The 13,706-nt window shown below is 53.9% G+C and overlaps 1 protein-coding gene across 1 annotated transcript; it reads left to right on the forward strand.

The window, feature by feature from the left end:
- Window positions 1-3,307: 3,307 nt before the first annotated feature.
- On the forward strand, window positions 3,308-13,620 carry TGME49_202640 (RNA pseudouridine synthase superfamily protein; the record flags this gene model as incomplete). Its single annotated transcript, XM_018779217.1, has 7 exons — window positions 3,308-3,362; window positions 4,279-9,869; window positions 10,439-10,865; window positions 11,530-11,741; window positions 12,282-12,327; window positions 12,796-12,909; window positions 13,310-13,620. 7 exons carry the CDS (start codon window positions 3,308-3,310, stop codon window positions 13,618-13,620), a joined length of 6,756 nt encoding a protein of 2,251 aa, XP_018637391.1.
- Window positions 13,621-13,706: the final 86 nt, after the last annotated feature.

Raw genomic sequence — 13,706 nt, forward strand, 5'->3', positions numbered from 1 at the left:
GCGAGCTTGCCGAATGCATGCACCATTTTGCCGGTGAGCCTTATATATATATATATATATATATTTGGACGGATGCACTTTCACGCGTACCGCCATATTTACGAAACAGATATCTGTATTCATATGCGGTCATACTCTGAATATACAAACATATACATACATATATGTATATATATAGATATATATTTGAATATTTGCATGTTTGTGTGAGTAGTCATTTTCGAGTTTTTGTGCTGGGACTTGGGGGAGAGTCTGTTTGCCGGCGCGCTTGTAACTTAGATGACTCCTCGCTTCCTTCTCAGTGCACAAGAGGGAAGCCTCTCGATTCCTCCAGCTTTGTTCTTCGCGGGAGAAAGACGCATGTACGAAGGGAGGAGAGAGAGTTTAGCTTTGTTGATCTCTGGGGCTTGTTGTCGCACTGTCTCCGAAGAGGGGCAGGCGCATATCGGCGCCCTCTGATGCTGGCTTCCGGAGAAGATTGGAATTCGTTGATCACGTTTTCATTCACGTTGAAGAACCTACGTCAAAAGACATGTGCACTTCCCCTCAAGACTCCCCGTAGGCCCTGAAAACAGCCTGTCAGAGAAGGAGAACACTGTCTCTTCCTATGCAAATCCTGACTAAAGCGTCCCCCCATAGCGCCGCGAACAACAGGAGTGAATCGGACGCCATGGGGGAGCAAACGTCGACGTTCTTTCTCGAAACGCAGAGGGGCATTGAGGACGCCGAGCGACACAGCTCGTTCCCTGCCTTCTGCACCCTTTGAAATAGTGAAAATCCATGCAATAAACTGCAGGCTTTCCGCTCGTGGCTTCTGGATCCAAGACGAACAGGTCTTGAAGATCCTTTCCTTTCTTGCACGGGTCGTTTCCCCGAGAGAGGCTGTTTCGGGAGGAAGAAGGACGGAGCCCTGGCCGCCAGCCAGCGCAGCTTTTTCGCGACTGCACAGTTGAGGAGGAGGGCGCGATGGTCACCAGCGATGCGTGCGAGGACGGAGCAAGCATCTTTGGACGCCTTTTTCATGGAACGTTTTATCTTGTTTTCTTTGAAAGGAAACTCGCCTTTTTCTCGATCGCAAGACAGCAGGGTCCAGCAGTGCTGGAAAATTTCCCTTCTCCTCTCACGTGTCTCCTCGTTCCTTGCCCGCCCACCTCGCTTCCCCCCCCCCCGAGGAGGAGACATAACTCGCGTAGTCTTTGCCGCCATTAATTCTTTGCTCAGGTCGCAGACGAGGAGAAGAGAGACTCGTGAGTCTCTTTCCCTGGAGGAAACGCAGTCAGATGCACTTTGACTTCCGAGAAACTCCTCTGTCACACGACACCAAGCGACGAGTCCACTTTCTCTGGAACCGCGCGTCCTCAGCTGGCTCGTTGCTTGCCCGTTTCGCGCTGAGAAAAGAGTTGCATCTTCGATAGAAGCAGCAGACGGTCGCGTTGCGTCTTTCACGATCAGCGCTGCACAAATCGTCTCTTTTTCCCTGAGCTACCTGCGCAAGACGCTCAGGAACTCGCCTCGTCCTTCATCCCGTATCTCCTTCTCTGCCAGACTGAACTTGTGTTTCACTCTCTCGAGACCTGACCACTGTCTCCTTGGGGACAGTCGGTTGGGGCTTCTTCGCCACGGTTTGCGGCTCTCCTGCGGTCTCTGCCCGCCTTGCAGAGAACTGGACAGCAAGGGAGCAATTAGCAATTTTCTCTTCTTCTCAAGGACTGCCTGCTTTCCGCCTCACCCTCGTCTCTGCCGTCCTTTCTTGCCTCAGGTGTCACCTCTGTCCTTGTCTTCTCTCTTCTTCCTCCCTCACTTCCAGTCTTGCTTTCACTCTCTCTGTCTGTCTCTCTCTGTCTGTCTCTCTCACCTTCTCTCTCACCTTCTCTCTCACCTTCTCTCTCTTTCTCTCTGTGTCTCTCTCTGTTATTCTGCCACCCTTCGCCTCATGCCTTGCGCCGCGGTCTCGCCAGGCGGACCTGTCTCTCAGGCTCCATCCGCGGCGGCTCCGTCCGGCTCCACCGGAGCTGGCGGCCGGCTGAGGAGACAGGAGCGGTTCGGAGCCAGAGAGACAGAAGCGCTCGCCGCCGATGTCTTCTTCTCCGCAGGAAATGGTCTCGAGCTGCGGAACGCGTTTCTTCAGACGCGCTGGAGAGGGAAACAAGGTCTTCTCCCGACTAGGCGCACCGGCTATCGTCTCTTGTCTTCTTCCTCAGAGGAGTCAGCCAAAGCGAAGAGAGCGAAAGAACGAAGAGAGTCCAGGGAGAAGGACGCACTCCTCCCGGGCGAGAGCGCAGAGACAGCTCAAAAGAGAAAGGAGACAGCAACTTCAAGTGAAGAACGCAACTGCGCAGAAGCTCCGACCATGAAGAGGTCTGCGCCTGCATCGTCAACCGAATTTCCTTGCCCTATTTCCAGAGTTCGTTCCCTGCGCAGATGGGATTCGTCTCCTTCCTCTCGTCCTTTGAGTTCGCCTTCTTCCTCTTGCCGTTGTTTTCTCCCTCCTCAGTCGTCATCTCCCTCCCAGCAGCGTCGCGTAGCTCGTGAGCCTTCTTGTCCCTTTCCCTCCCCTCGATCGTATGCTTCCTCCTCTTCTCTCTCTCCTCGACGGATTTGTTCCTCCTCGAATTATGCTGTTGACTGCCTGGGCAAAGGCGCTCTCTCCAGCTTCCAGTCAGCCCAGTCTCGGTCCTCCCCTCGGATTTTTTCTCTCAAGGTCCCTCAGTCCCTCCTGCTTCTCTACTCTCTCTCCCGTTCGTTCTCTTCTCCGCGCGTCTCCACTTCCTCCCCTCTCCCCGGCCGTTCTTCGTCTCCCCCTTCGCTGCCTTCGTCGGCCTCTTCTTTCGCTTCTCCCATGCATGTGCCTCTTCCCTCCTTCCTGTCGCCTTCCCCTTCGTTCTCTTCGCGATCCTTCCTGTCTCTGGCGTCTCCTTCTCCAGCTTCCTCTTTTCTCTTTTCTTCGTCTCTCTCTTCTTCGTCTCTCTCTTCTGTCCTCTCCTCGTCGCCTTGGGCATGTCTCCAATCTTCTCGCAGGCCGCTGTGTTTCTTTGTCTCTCGTTCTCCACCTCGCTTGTCGATTTCGCGAGACCTTTTCCCTCCCTTTCCACCCGTTCGGCGTCCGCATCGTGCCTCTCCTTCTGCTTGCACACCGCGTCGCCCACTCTTCGACGACCCTCGAGGGAGACGAGAAGGAAGAGAGAACTGCGGAGGAGCAGAGCAGAGAGACTTCACAGCGAAGAGGACTCAGCGCGGCGGAGAAACGAGGAACGAAGGGGACAGACACAAGGCCCCCCCGCTTTCTGTTTTCCATCACTCAGCACAAATGCGGCAAAGAGCTTACATCACCAATGCATTGCGGAGACTTGTCGCCTCTCCAGGTGATCTTTCGCTTCTCTCGTCAACCAATGGAATAAATGCAGTCCTACTCCATCGAATTCCATCTGCATTCGTCTATATCTCCATCGGTAGAACGAGTCCATGTTTGTCTCTCGACATCTATCTTCACCGATACTAACATGTATCTATCTATCTATACATATATATATATATATATTTATATATGTATCTACATTTCCATGCCTGTTTCTATCGACCTATCTACCTGTTCACTCCTACTCCTAGTGCCATATCGTTCTACCTCCCTCCCTTCATTCCTTTCCTTGAGCTGTCTGTCTGTCAATCTCTCTCTCCCCCCACAGATCTGTCTGTCTATCTTTGTCTATCTACCTGTACCAGTCGACGTTTATGGATCCAGTTTGCCAATATGCGTATTGATGAACGTGTAGCTGGCTGGGTGTCTCTTCCTGTCTGTCTCTGCATGCCTTGAAGTGATGCTTGAAGTGATGCTTGAAGTGATGCTTGTACGGATGCCCAGTGTGCCGGCAAGTGGAGGGAGGCCGAAAGGTCGGACGAAGGAGGGAGAGAACATCCGGAGCCAAAAGTCAAGTCGAGACACAATGCCTGTTGCGCGGACAAATCAAGGACAGGAGGGAATGTGAGACCTCGAGGCGGAGACGCACGACGATCGCCGAGAGTGTGTGTTCAGCATGTGTATGTTGCCTCTCTCTCTCGTGCCATTTCTTCATGTTGGATTGTTTCTTATTCTTCACTCCTTTCTCTCCTGGATTCCTCGCCTCTCTCTCCCCCTCGCCAACAACCTTCTTCGGATTTTTCTTCCTTCTCTGTGAAGTGTTTTCGAGGGTCTTCTCTGCCTAGTCCCGCTCTTTGTGCGACGCCTCGCTGCCTGCTGTCCGTCACCCCACACTGTCTCCTTTCGTTTTTCTCTGTCTCCAGGTCCGTCGACAGGTTCCAACCTTGGAGTCGTCGCTCCGTGCTTGCGGCTCTTGCGGTCAAAGTGGCTGACCTTCGATCTCCATCTCTCCGTCGTTACGATTGCGTTTCTCATTCGCGCCGCAGTCCTCGATACCTCCACCTTCTTCCCTTCTTCTTCTTCTTCTTCTGTTTCGTCGAGACAAGTGGATGTGCAGGCATCTCGGCTTCTGCGACTCTTGGACGGTGAGAGCAGCAAGGCTGCCTGGGCAGTGCTGCCTCTTCTCTCGCAGGGAGCGTCGAAGCCTGAGAGACCCGCCGCTCCCGGGGAGTGTCTTCTGCAGAGTCCCCACAGGTCTGCCGACTCCTCGATGTCTCTTCCGCCGCCGCGCCGGACCGTTGCGCCTGCTCAGCTGGCCGCAGGAGCCCAGGCGCATCCCCATGCGCATTTGCTGCATGCGCAGGTCCGAGATCCGAGGGGTGATGGAGGCTCCGCAGGCGCAGCCGGGACTCGGGTGGAGACGCACCTGGAAGACCTTCAGGAAGGTTCGCCGTTCCTCGTCGCCGTTGCAGGAGGCACTGGCCAGACGCCTGTTGAGTTCGGCCCAGTTCCTGCCTCTCCTGTCTTCCAGGAACTGTACAGAAATCCGATTTTCCTGCAGGTGCGTGCAGCTGCATGCGCGGGATTGCGTAGACTGGCTCGCGAGAGTCGCGGAAGCGACTTTCTCGGAGAAGCGGAGACTTGCGCCGAAGTCAGAAAGGAGCGCTTTGCCTCCCGTTGGCCTTCCCATGTCGCGGAGGCGTCGTCGCTGCGCTCTGCGAATGGCGTTTCGACAGAAGAAGCGAAAGGTTCTTCTTCAACTTCGTCGCCGGAGACCCACCCGCGAGAGGGCCGCCAGCTCCCCTGGCGCCCGACTGTGTCCTGGTACGCGTTTAGCCACGAGCCTGCTGTCTGTCGCCTGGCTGAGGAACTGTTCTCTGCTTTCGGGAAGGCAGCATTCGTCGACTTGGATCTCTTCAACGCAATTGTCGACGTCCTGACTCCGGACTGGCTCGTTTCTGAAGTCCATCCTCATGAGCGAACAGTCCACCCACAGCCTCCTTCGTCTCTGTCTGTTGAGCCCTCTTCCTCTTCATCCTTGACGGCTGAACTGCCACCCAACGCCCAGTCTTCTTCCCCCTCTTCTTCCTGTTCATCTTCCTCTTCTTCTTTTGACTCTTCTTCTTCCTCTGTTTCTTGCTTGTGTTCCCTCTGTGCTTCCTCTGTTTCACCTCGCTGTTCTAGTTTCTCCGCCTCTTCTTCCGTTGCCCCTTGCGTTGCTTCTCCTCCGATCTGTCTGTCGCGCTATCAGTCTGAGTTTCTGCATCTCTCGCGTGCATGCAGTTCCCTGAGTCGTCTCTTTGTGGCTCTGGAAACTGAGGCTAGCTCCTTCGTTTTCTGCCAGTCTCGTTCGCCTGTCCCTCTGTCTCCGTTTCGACCTCTGGCGCGCGAGCGGTCCCCAAGCGCCGGCGCTGTTTGTCCAGCCTCATCACCTTGTTTTTCCTCAGCCTCCTCGTCTCCCGAAGAAAGGCGAGGAGCTGACGACGAGAAGACATTTTGCTCGAATATTGAACGAGACATCCCCGCGCTCGTAGGTTGGCGCGACGTTCAGAAAAAAGTACACAATCCAGAAGTCTCTCTTCCTTCTCCTTCTCTTGTTGTTTCTTCTTCACCCGCAAGTCCTGCTTCTCTGGCTACTCCTGCCTCTCTCTGTCTCCCTGATTTTCCATCTACTGTCTCTTTTCCTTCTTCTTCTCCGGCGTCAGCTTCACCCTCTTCTCCTCCTTTATCCGATCTCACACACATCTCTTCTTCTGCTTCTCCGCCCTCGAGTTCTCTGCGGTCTCCTCTACCTCCTCTTGTTTCTCTCTCTTCTCCTTCGGCTGTGGCTTCTGCTCCCCTCGCCACGGACGCCTCGGAGAGTTGGGCGGTTCCGTCGGTTCTCTTCGCGGCAGCGGGGACCGCTGAAGAGACAGCAAAGGAGACAGGGAGACAGGCTTCCAGCACGGCCCTTGCTGGGGGTGTCTTGACAGCTCTTGAGACGCTTGCGAGGGCGATTTCTGTCATTCTTCGCGACGAAGAGAGAAGACCGCCAGGCCTGCCTGTACCTCCCCGCTTCTACGAGAGTCTCCCTTTCGCTCTCACCAATGTGCTGGAGGTCGCCGTGGATTTTCGGGTGTGTTTGAATGGGACGAGGTCCCGGCGGAAACGAAACAGTTCGACTGTACGTACACTCGCCGATGGGGTCCACCGGCTCCGCGAGAAGCCGAGGCTCAGAGAGGCTCTCGAAGGCGACAAAGAGACAACACACAGCCGTTCTGGAGGCGAAAGTGGAGACCGAGGCGAGGAGGCCGCCGAACAGCGCAGTCGACAGGCTGTCGAGACAGCCGGAAGTGAGGGTGAAGGACCAGAAGGTTTGAGAGCGACAAACGGGGAGGGGGGGGAGGTGGAGAGGCGGCGAGATCAAAGTCCATCGAGGGGCGAGAAGCAGAGACAGCTGACGCCGTGTGGGGACTTGACACAGGGCGGCGACAGGGAGGAAACAGAAGAAGGGAAGCTGAAACGAATGGAAAATATCGCGACACAAATCACCAACGATGTCAGCGTCTTTGTAACTGCCCTTTTAAATGAGGAAACGGCCGCTGTTTTAAGACAGCGATCAGAAGCGAGGATGCAGTCGCCATCTTGCTGTCAGAGATCAGATCACCGAGAGCACACACGCAGTTGGGTCTCTCCTGTTTGTTCCTCTTCGACTACGTGCCTCTCTCCTTCATCTCCTCGTCTGCCTTCTCTTTCTCCTCCCTCTTCTCCTTCATCTCCTCGTCTGCCTTTTCTTTCTCCTCCCTCTTCTCCTTTGTCTCCTCTTTCTGCGGCGCGTCCGAGAGTTCCTTGGACTCGCGAGCGCCTTCGTTTTCTCCTGTTTCGACTCGCTTCGACAGAGTGTTCGGTCCCCGCCTCGCTCTGTGTGGCGTTCTGCCGGTGGATGCTGTTTGTCTGTCCAGGCGCCTCGCGGCTCCTGGCGGCTCCCTTTCGAGGATTGCTTTCTCGACAAGTTGAGGACGAAGACGCCCGAGGAAGGCGCGAACCGTCAGGACGCGGCGTCGCGGCGGGAGGCGATCGGCGAGAAGGTTCGTCGCCTCAGGCGTCGCCGATTTCACACCAGCGTGGGGTCGACTCGAGCGACCCCGCAGAGGCTTTGGGCCTTTCGGGTGATGAGACGCGCGAACGAGGAGACAGCGAGCGAAGAGGCGAGGCGACTTCGAGGTGCGTCGCTGGTGCCGCTTGGGAGCACGGCGTCGCGAAAGAAGCCGCAGAGACAAGACGCGCGGAAGACGCAAAGGATCAGCTGCTTCTCGATGTACTCGAAGAAGAACATCGACTCCTTTCTGGAGGTCTCAGAGAGATCTTGGTGTCCGAGGACTGGGCGCGGGCTCTCTACTCCCTTGCGATTCTATTCCCGCAGACATCCCTGCCTTTTCGCCAACTTTACCTGGCTGCTTGCATCTTGCCATGCTCGAGCGTCGAGGGAGATGGAGGACAGACTCCCTTAATGCCGACCTTGAAACCAGATGAAAAACCAGACGCTTCTTCACAACGACCAACGGAGATGCTCACTTCTTCTCCACAAGCATTTGCTCCCAAGTCAACTTCTCCTTTTCTCCCTTCCCCTTCCTCCTCTTCTGCTTCTTCTGCTTCACCTTCTTTCTCTTCTTCGTTGTCTGCACCGGCGGCTTCCACTGTGTTGTCGGATGTCGTTGCCTTCAGCGCGTTCTGTCAGATCTGTCGGTTGCTTGTGCTTTCCACCTCATCCCCATTTTCCCCCCAAGTCTCTTCTCTCTCTAGGGTGCCCTGGAAGCGAAGCGATGCATGCGCCGCGCTAGGTTGGCCCGACGACGTGGTGTCTCCGTCGTTCTGTTTGGAAAATCCAGTCCCGTTCTTTCGCTCTCAGCTGCTTCGCCCGCTGGTTCGAGAAACGCTCGAGGATTTCCTCGTCAGTCCTCGCTGCTCGGTGTCCATCCCCTCCTCTTCTCGGCCTTCACCTGCGCCTCTTTCCTCTCCGTCACTGTCTCCCCTTCCTCATGCGTCTCCCTTTTCGCCTCCGCGTTCTTCTCCTTCGTCTTCTCGTTCTGCTCCTTCGTCCTCTCCGCTCTCGGAGTCCTGGGGGGCGGGCGTCTCTCCACTGGGCCATGAGGAGACAGACGAAGCGACGAGGCGAGAGCCGCTTCGGCTTCTCTTCCGGGCGGTTGGCGCCTCGCTGGCGAGACGCCTCGAGAGGGAAACGGATAGACAACTTCACTGTCTGCATGCACACCGTGGGAGGCGCTTTGAGTGGGGAGGGAATCCGAAAGAAGAGAGAGAGGGCGAACAGAGACAGAAGAAATCGCGGTACGTTTTCTGCGTCGCCGATGACGCCGACACAACGAGACTCCTCGACTCCACGCTTCGTGGAGGCATGCTGTCCCCTTGTTCTCTTTCTTCTCTCTCTTTTGCATCTCCTCGGTCTTCGGCTTGTCCACCTTCTTCTCCTGGAGACGCAGACGGTGAAACCCGGAGGAGCGGAGGGTCTTGGATCGGACAGTCGGGAGACGACGACCCAGACTGTCTTCTCTTTCCTAGTGCAGTCGCGAGTCTGTCTGCAACGCAGAACATCTCCGAGCCGCTCTACGAAAAGATTCTGACCTTGGCGTTCTCCACTGGGGAAGACTACTGGCGGAGGCGCGAGAAGGGCGAGTTGAACCGAAGTGAAGCCCAGAGGACGACGGCTCGCCACTTGCGTATGCCGCGTCCTCTGCCGCCTGCGCGAATCCATCCTCCCTCTCCACAGGCCGCGTATGCGTCTTCAATCTACTGTCGAAAAGAAAGGACTCTAGGGACAGTTCGTTCTTTCACTTCGGCCTCTTCTCCGCGTCCCTGTGCTTCTTCGCCTGCACGAGGAACGCCCTCCGTCGCTTCTGCATTTCCTTCTCCTCATCCCTCGCCCTCTGCTCTCGGACGCCTGGAGACGCCGTTCGCGGAGGCCGCAGGCGAAGGGCAGAGACACACCGCGTCTCCGGAGAAGCGCGAACTTTCTGGGTCGACTTTTGAAAAAGAGCGAAGCCTCTTTTCGTTCTTTTTGCCGGCAGAAACCTTGCAAACCGAAGCGGAAGAGGCGCCTCTGCCGAGGCTCGAAAGAGACGCAGAACCGCACGCACTGGAGCCCTCTACTCAGACGCTACAGGAGCCTCCGGGGCCTCTCAGAGAGAAGGAGAGAGAAGCAAAACGAGGACGCGACAAGCCAGCAGAGACGGAGCAAGCGTCCGGGAAAGACGCACCAGTCCCGAAGACCAGAGAGTGTGAAAAGCCAGAGGAAAACGCAAAGGATACGAACGCTGAGCAGCGAGAGGAAACGGGCAAGATTGGTGGACTTCTAAGGTATCAGAATGATCGACGACGGAGCCCATGGAGTGGAGACAAAGACGAGAAGCGACAAGGACTGGCGGCCTCTCGACGCTGGCTCGACAACGTGAAGGAAGGCGAGAAGAACCGCTACTCCAAGGACCTGCCGCATGTCGTCTGGCAGTCCAAACATCTAATGGTATTTACAATGGGACTTCCGGCGGATCTCAGATCCAAGTATTCATGTGTATCATGTGCGCATCTGTATATGTATACGCAGTCACATGTGAACGTATATACATACATATATATATATATATATATGTATATTTGGAACGGCATCGGCTTTGGTAATCCTTTCGATGCATGCATAGACAGGTGCAGGTTTTTACACACCGGTCTGGACAGTTAGAGACACAGATATGGATTGGGAGGTGAAGGAGCTGGCGGCCGGGCCTCTGTTCTGGATCGATGTCGACGCGAAAAAAAATTCGAGGATGAATGTGAACGGTCCACGGAGATCGCTGTGTTGACGCATTCGTGTGGCTGTAAAGGACGGCGCGAATAGACGAATACATCTTTTGAGGATTCTGAGTCTTTTCTTCTCACGTGCATGTCTTTGCGTGGAGAGTCTCCGATGTCACGGGACCGGAGATCAAGGGGATGTAATTTCAAGGACGCAACAGAACTTTCCCTGCATGCATTTACCACTTGGAAATTCTAAATACTTACGCGGATTGTCTCTTTTTCCATCTCGCCTTTGCGTAGGTTTTGTACAAACCGCCCTTCTGGCGGGTGAATCTGGAGCGCAGCGAAAAACCGGAAACTGTGAGAGAGAGAATTGCTCTCTCGGCGCCTTCGGTCGCAGCGTCTCTGCCTGAGTCGCCTCTGCAGTTCTCGCCTTCTCTGCGGAAGCGAACTCTGGAGATTCTTGCCAGAGGCGGTCTGTCAGAGCCGCTGCATGCGTACATGCAGATCGCGCTGGGCAGGACGCAAGACGCCCATGGCGAGTGGACAGGCGAGGGCGGTGAGAGTGAAAGAGGTGAATTCGCAGGCCTGCTAGGAGGCTGCGGTCCTTTGGCGGTCACGCAGCGAGAGAGAGAACATCGAAAAAGAGAAGAAGAAAGGCTCACGCTTCTCTTTGACGCAAGTCACCAGTTCGGTATCGGCCATCGCCTCGACACCCCCACGAGCGGTAACTCTTCGCTTCGCTTGCCACAGGCTCTCAGTTCTCGTTTCCCCATCCTCTTGTCTTTTTGTGGTTCTACGGTGTCAGCCAGACGGATTTCCCTGGGGTCTTTACCTCTGCATGTACACATAACCGCATAGATACCAATGCACATACGCATATAAATATATATATATATATATATATATATACATTTATACAAACATATATATTTATGTATGTATATATATGCATATACGCATTCATATTGTCGTTCTTTGAATGGGGCAGAAGGGACGCTTTCCACGTGGAGTTTTCTTCCTGGCGGGCGCTGTTTCGCTTTGCGCGTTTATGTTCGTTTGCGGCTTCCAGTTTTAGAAGTCTGTCGAGAAGCTGCGTTTCGCTCTCGAGTCTTTCACGCTTCCCGGTCCATCTTATCGTGTTCTTCGTGGATGACGTAATGCTTCCGCCTTATTAGATTCATCCTCTACTGGTCTTCTTCCCCTCTTCATTTTCTCGCCTCTCTCTCCCTTCCTGAAGTTCTCTCTGTCTTCTCTCTGTGTCTTCTCCACTCTTCCTTTTCTCTCTCTTCCTCTTCACTCTTTTTCTCTTCTCTCTCTTCTTTCTCGCGTTTGCTCTCTGATTTCTCTTGCTCGTCCCCCTTCTTATCGGTTTTCGGTGCTCTTCTCAGGCCCTCTTCTGGTCGCGAAGTCGTACGCGGGATTGGCTTTTCTCCGCGCACAACTCGCCTCCTGGCGGCCGAAGAAAGTCTACCTCGCCCTCGTCTTCGGCGCTGTCCCTCTGCGAGAGAAAGTTCGCCTTGTTCATCCGCTTCGACCCACATTTGAGGCAGGAAAAACAGGAAAAAAAGAGATGGAAGTCGCAAACACAGTCGACGCCAAGGTACTCAAACAACTAACTGAATGTCACATTGCACGCATGTCGACATGTCATACGCAAAAATATATATATATATATACGCGTGTATATGTGCATGTATATGTGCATGCGTATGAGTTTCTTTTGTGTGTAAGACATTGATCGGTTTAGGGTGTGAGGTAAAACAAATCGGTTTTTCTCTCTCACCCTGTCTCCTGGTTAAGGGCAGTTTTACATATGTGCATACTCTGTTAGAAATCGCTTGTTTCTCCTCGTCGTATAGACGAAGGCAGACAGGCGTTTCGGCCGTGACGCCTGAGAGTTCCGCCAGAGACAACACAGAAACGCGGTGGACGCTGAAGAGTTGAACATTCGAATAAACAGCGCCAGTGCGAATACCGTCTCCCCACTTGTTCACCCAAGACCACGATTGGGGTTTCTTTTCTAAACTGATGCTGTCAGATTCCCCCCTCTCCCCGCTTTCGTCGCTCTGGGGGCAACGGGACCAAAGATTCTTGTTTTTCGTGTGTCTCTTCTTCGACGTTTCTGTTTCTTCTCGCGCAGATTGCACTGTCTTTCTTGAGCGGCATCACGCACTATTCCTACGGCGGTGAGGCCAACGCGAATGTTATGTTCTCTCTTGTGTTCGCAGAGCCTAGTTGAGATGGTAATGCCGAAAACGAACCGACTGAGCAACATGTTGTGATGTGAAACAGAAGGAACATGGAATCCGTCTCTGCGTCTGTGCAGCCAGTTGGTGTTCGCAAATTGAAGTTACCCCGCAGTTCTCGATTTCGCAGCGTTTTCCCTGTGTTCTGTACGTCCACCATCGATCTTCTGCGGTACCTCGAAAGAGAGATACAAGTCCTTCCCTTGCTATCCCTTCAACAGATGCATCTCTCTGCAGGTTCACATGCACGCACACATTCACATACATGTTTATATACATATATATATATATATATATATATATATGTATACGCAGGAACGTATATGGATATGAAGAGGTAATTGTGGGTTTAGGGCCTGGCATGCTAATGCAAAATACGTCTGCACGCCAGTTTCTTCATCTTTTCAGGACGAGACTTCACCCTCTGTCGCGTAGAGCCTGTGACGGGACGAACCCACCAAATTCGCGCCCAACTCGCCCACATCGGCCATCCCATCGTCGCAGATCCAATCTACGTCAACGGTAACAAGCCAGACGAGACGACAAATGGTGGCCTCGATGGCTCGAAAAACAGTGTACACGCCACAGAAATAGAATTTGAAGCAAGTCGAGGTCACGCTGCATCACTACATATGAATGACTCTACAAGCTTGCACATATATATATATATATATATATATATAATATTTGCATCTAAAAACGCATACATACACACGCATGTATGTATGAATATATATATATATATATATATATGGCCTTGTTTACACAGAGACAGGGAGGACTGAGAGGCAGAGTCAAGCAGTTGGAGGGAGAGAGGCCTCTGTCGATTGGAAGGTAGAGCGCGGTGACGTTTAGAGAGATCCGTCAGCTTGCGTCAACATTTTCATGTGACGCTCATCGGTGTGTGCGTGGAGTGTGTCAGATCCGGCGGACCGAGCTTTGGGGCGCAGCCTTTCCGATCGAGTTTTCCTCCACTGCGTTTCTCTCTCCTTTTTGAATATTCTGGAAAACGAGAACCGTACAGGAACGAGTGACTTCAGTCCCGAAGACCAGTTCGACGAAGAGAGAACAGGAAACAGGAAAGAGCGTCCGCCTCTGCAGGCAGATCCCAGCGAAAGACCCCCGACTGCAATCCCCGCATCTCGTTTCTCTTTCCGACAAGTGACAGTAGAGACACCACTCCACGCCGACCTGCGACGCACCCTCCGTTCTCTCAAGAAGACATCTCGCTGAACATTTTCGAGACTTCCTTTCTGCGCTCGGGACGGCGAGGGGGGGGGGGAAGGCGCAAGAAAGTCTCTTCTTTTTGTGGCTCGTTG

This window comes from Toxoplasma gondii, chromosome VIIa (genome assembly GCF_000006565.2).
Source record: "Toxoplasma gondii ME49 chromosome VIIa, whole genome shotgun sequence".
Classification (NCBI taxonomy): domain Eukaryota; phylum Apicomplexa; class Conoidasida; order Eucoccidiorida; family Sarcocystidae; genus Toxoplasma; species Toxoplasma gondii.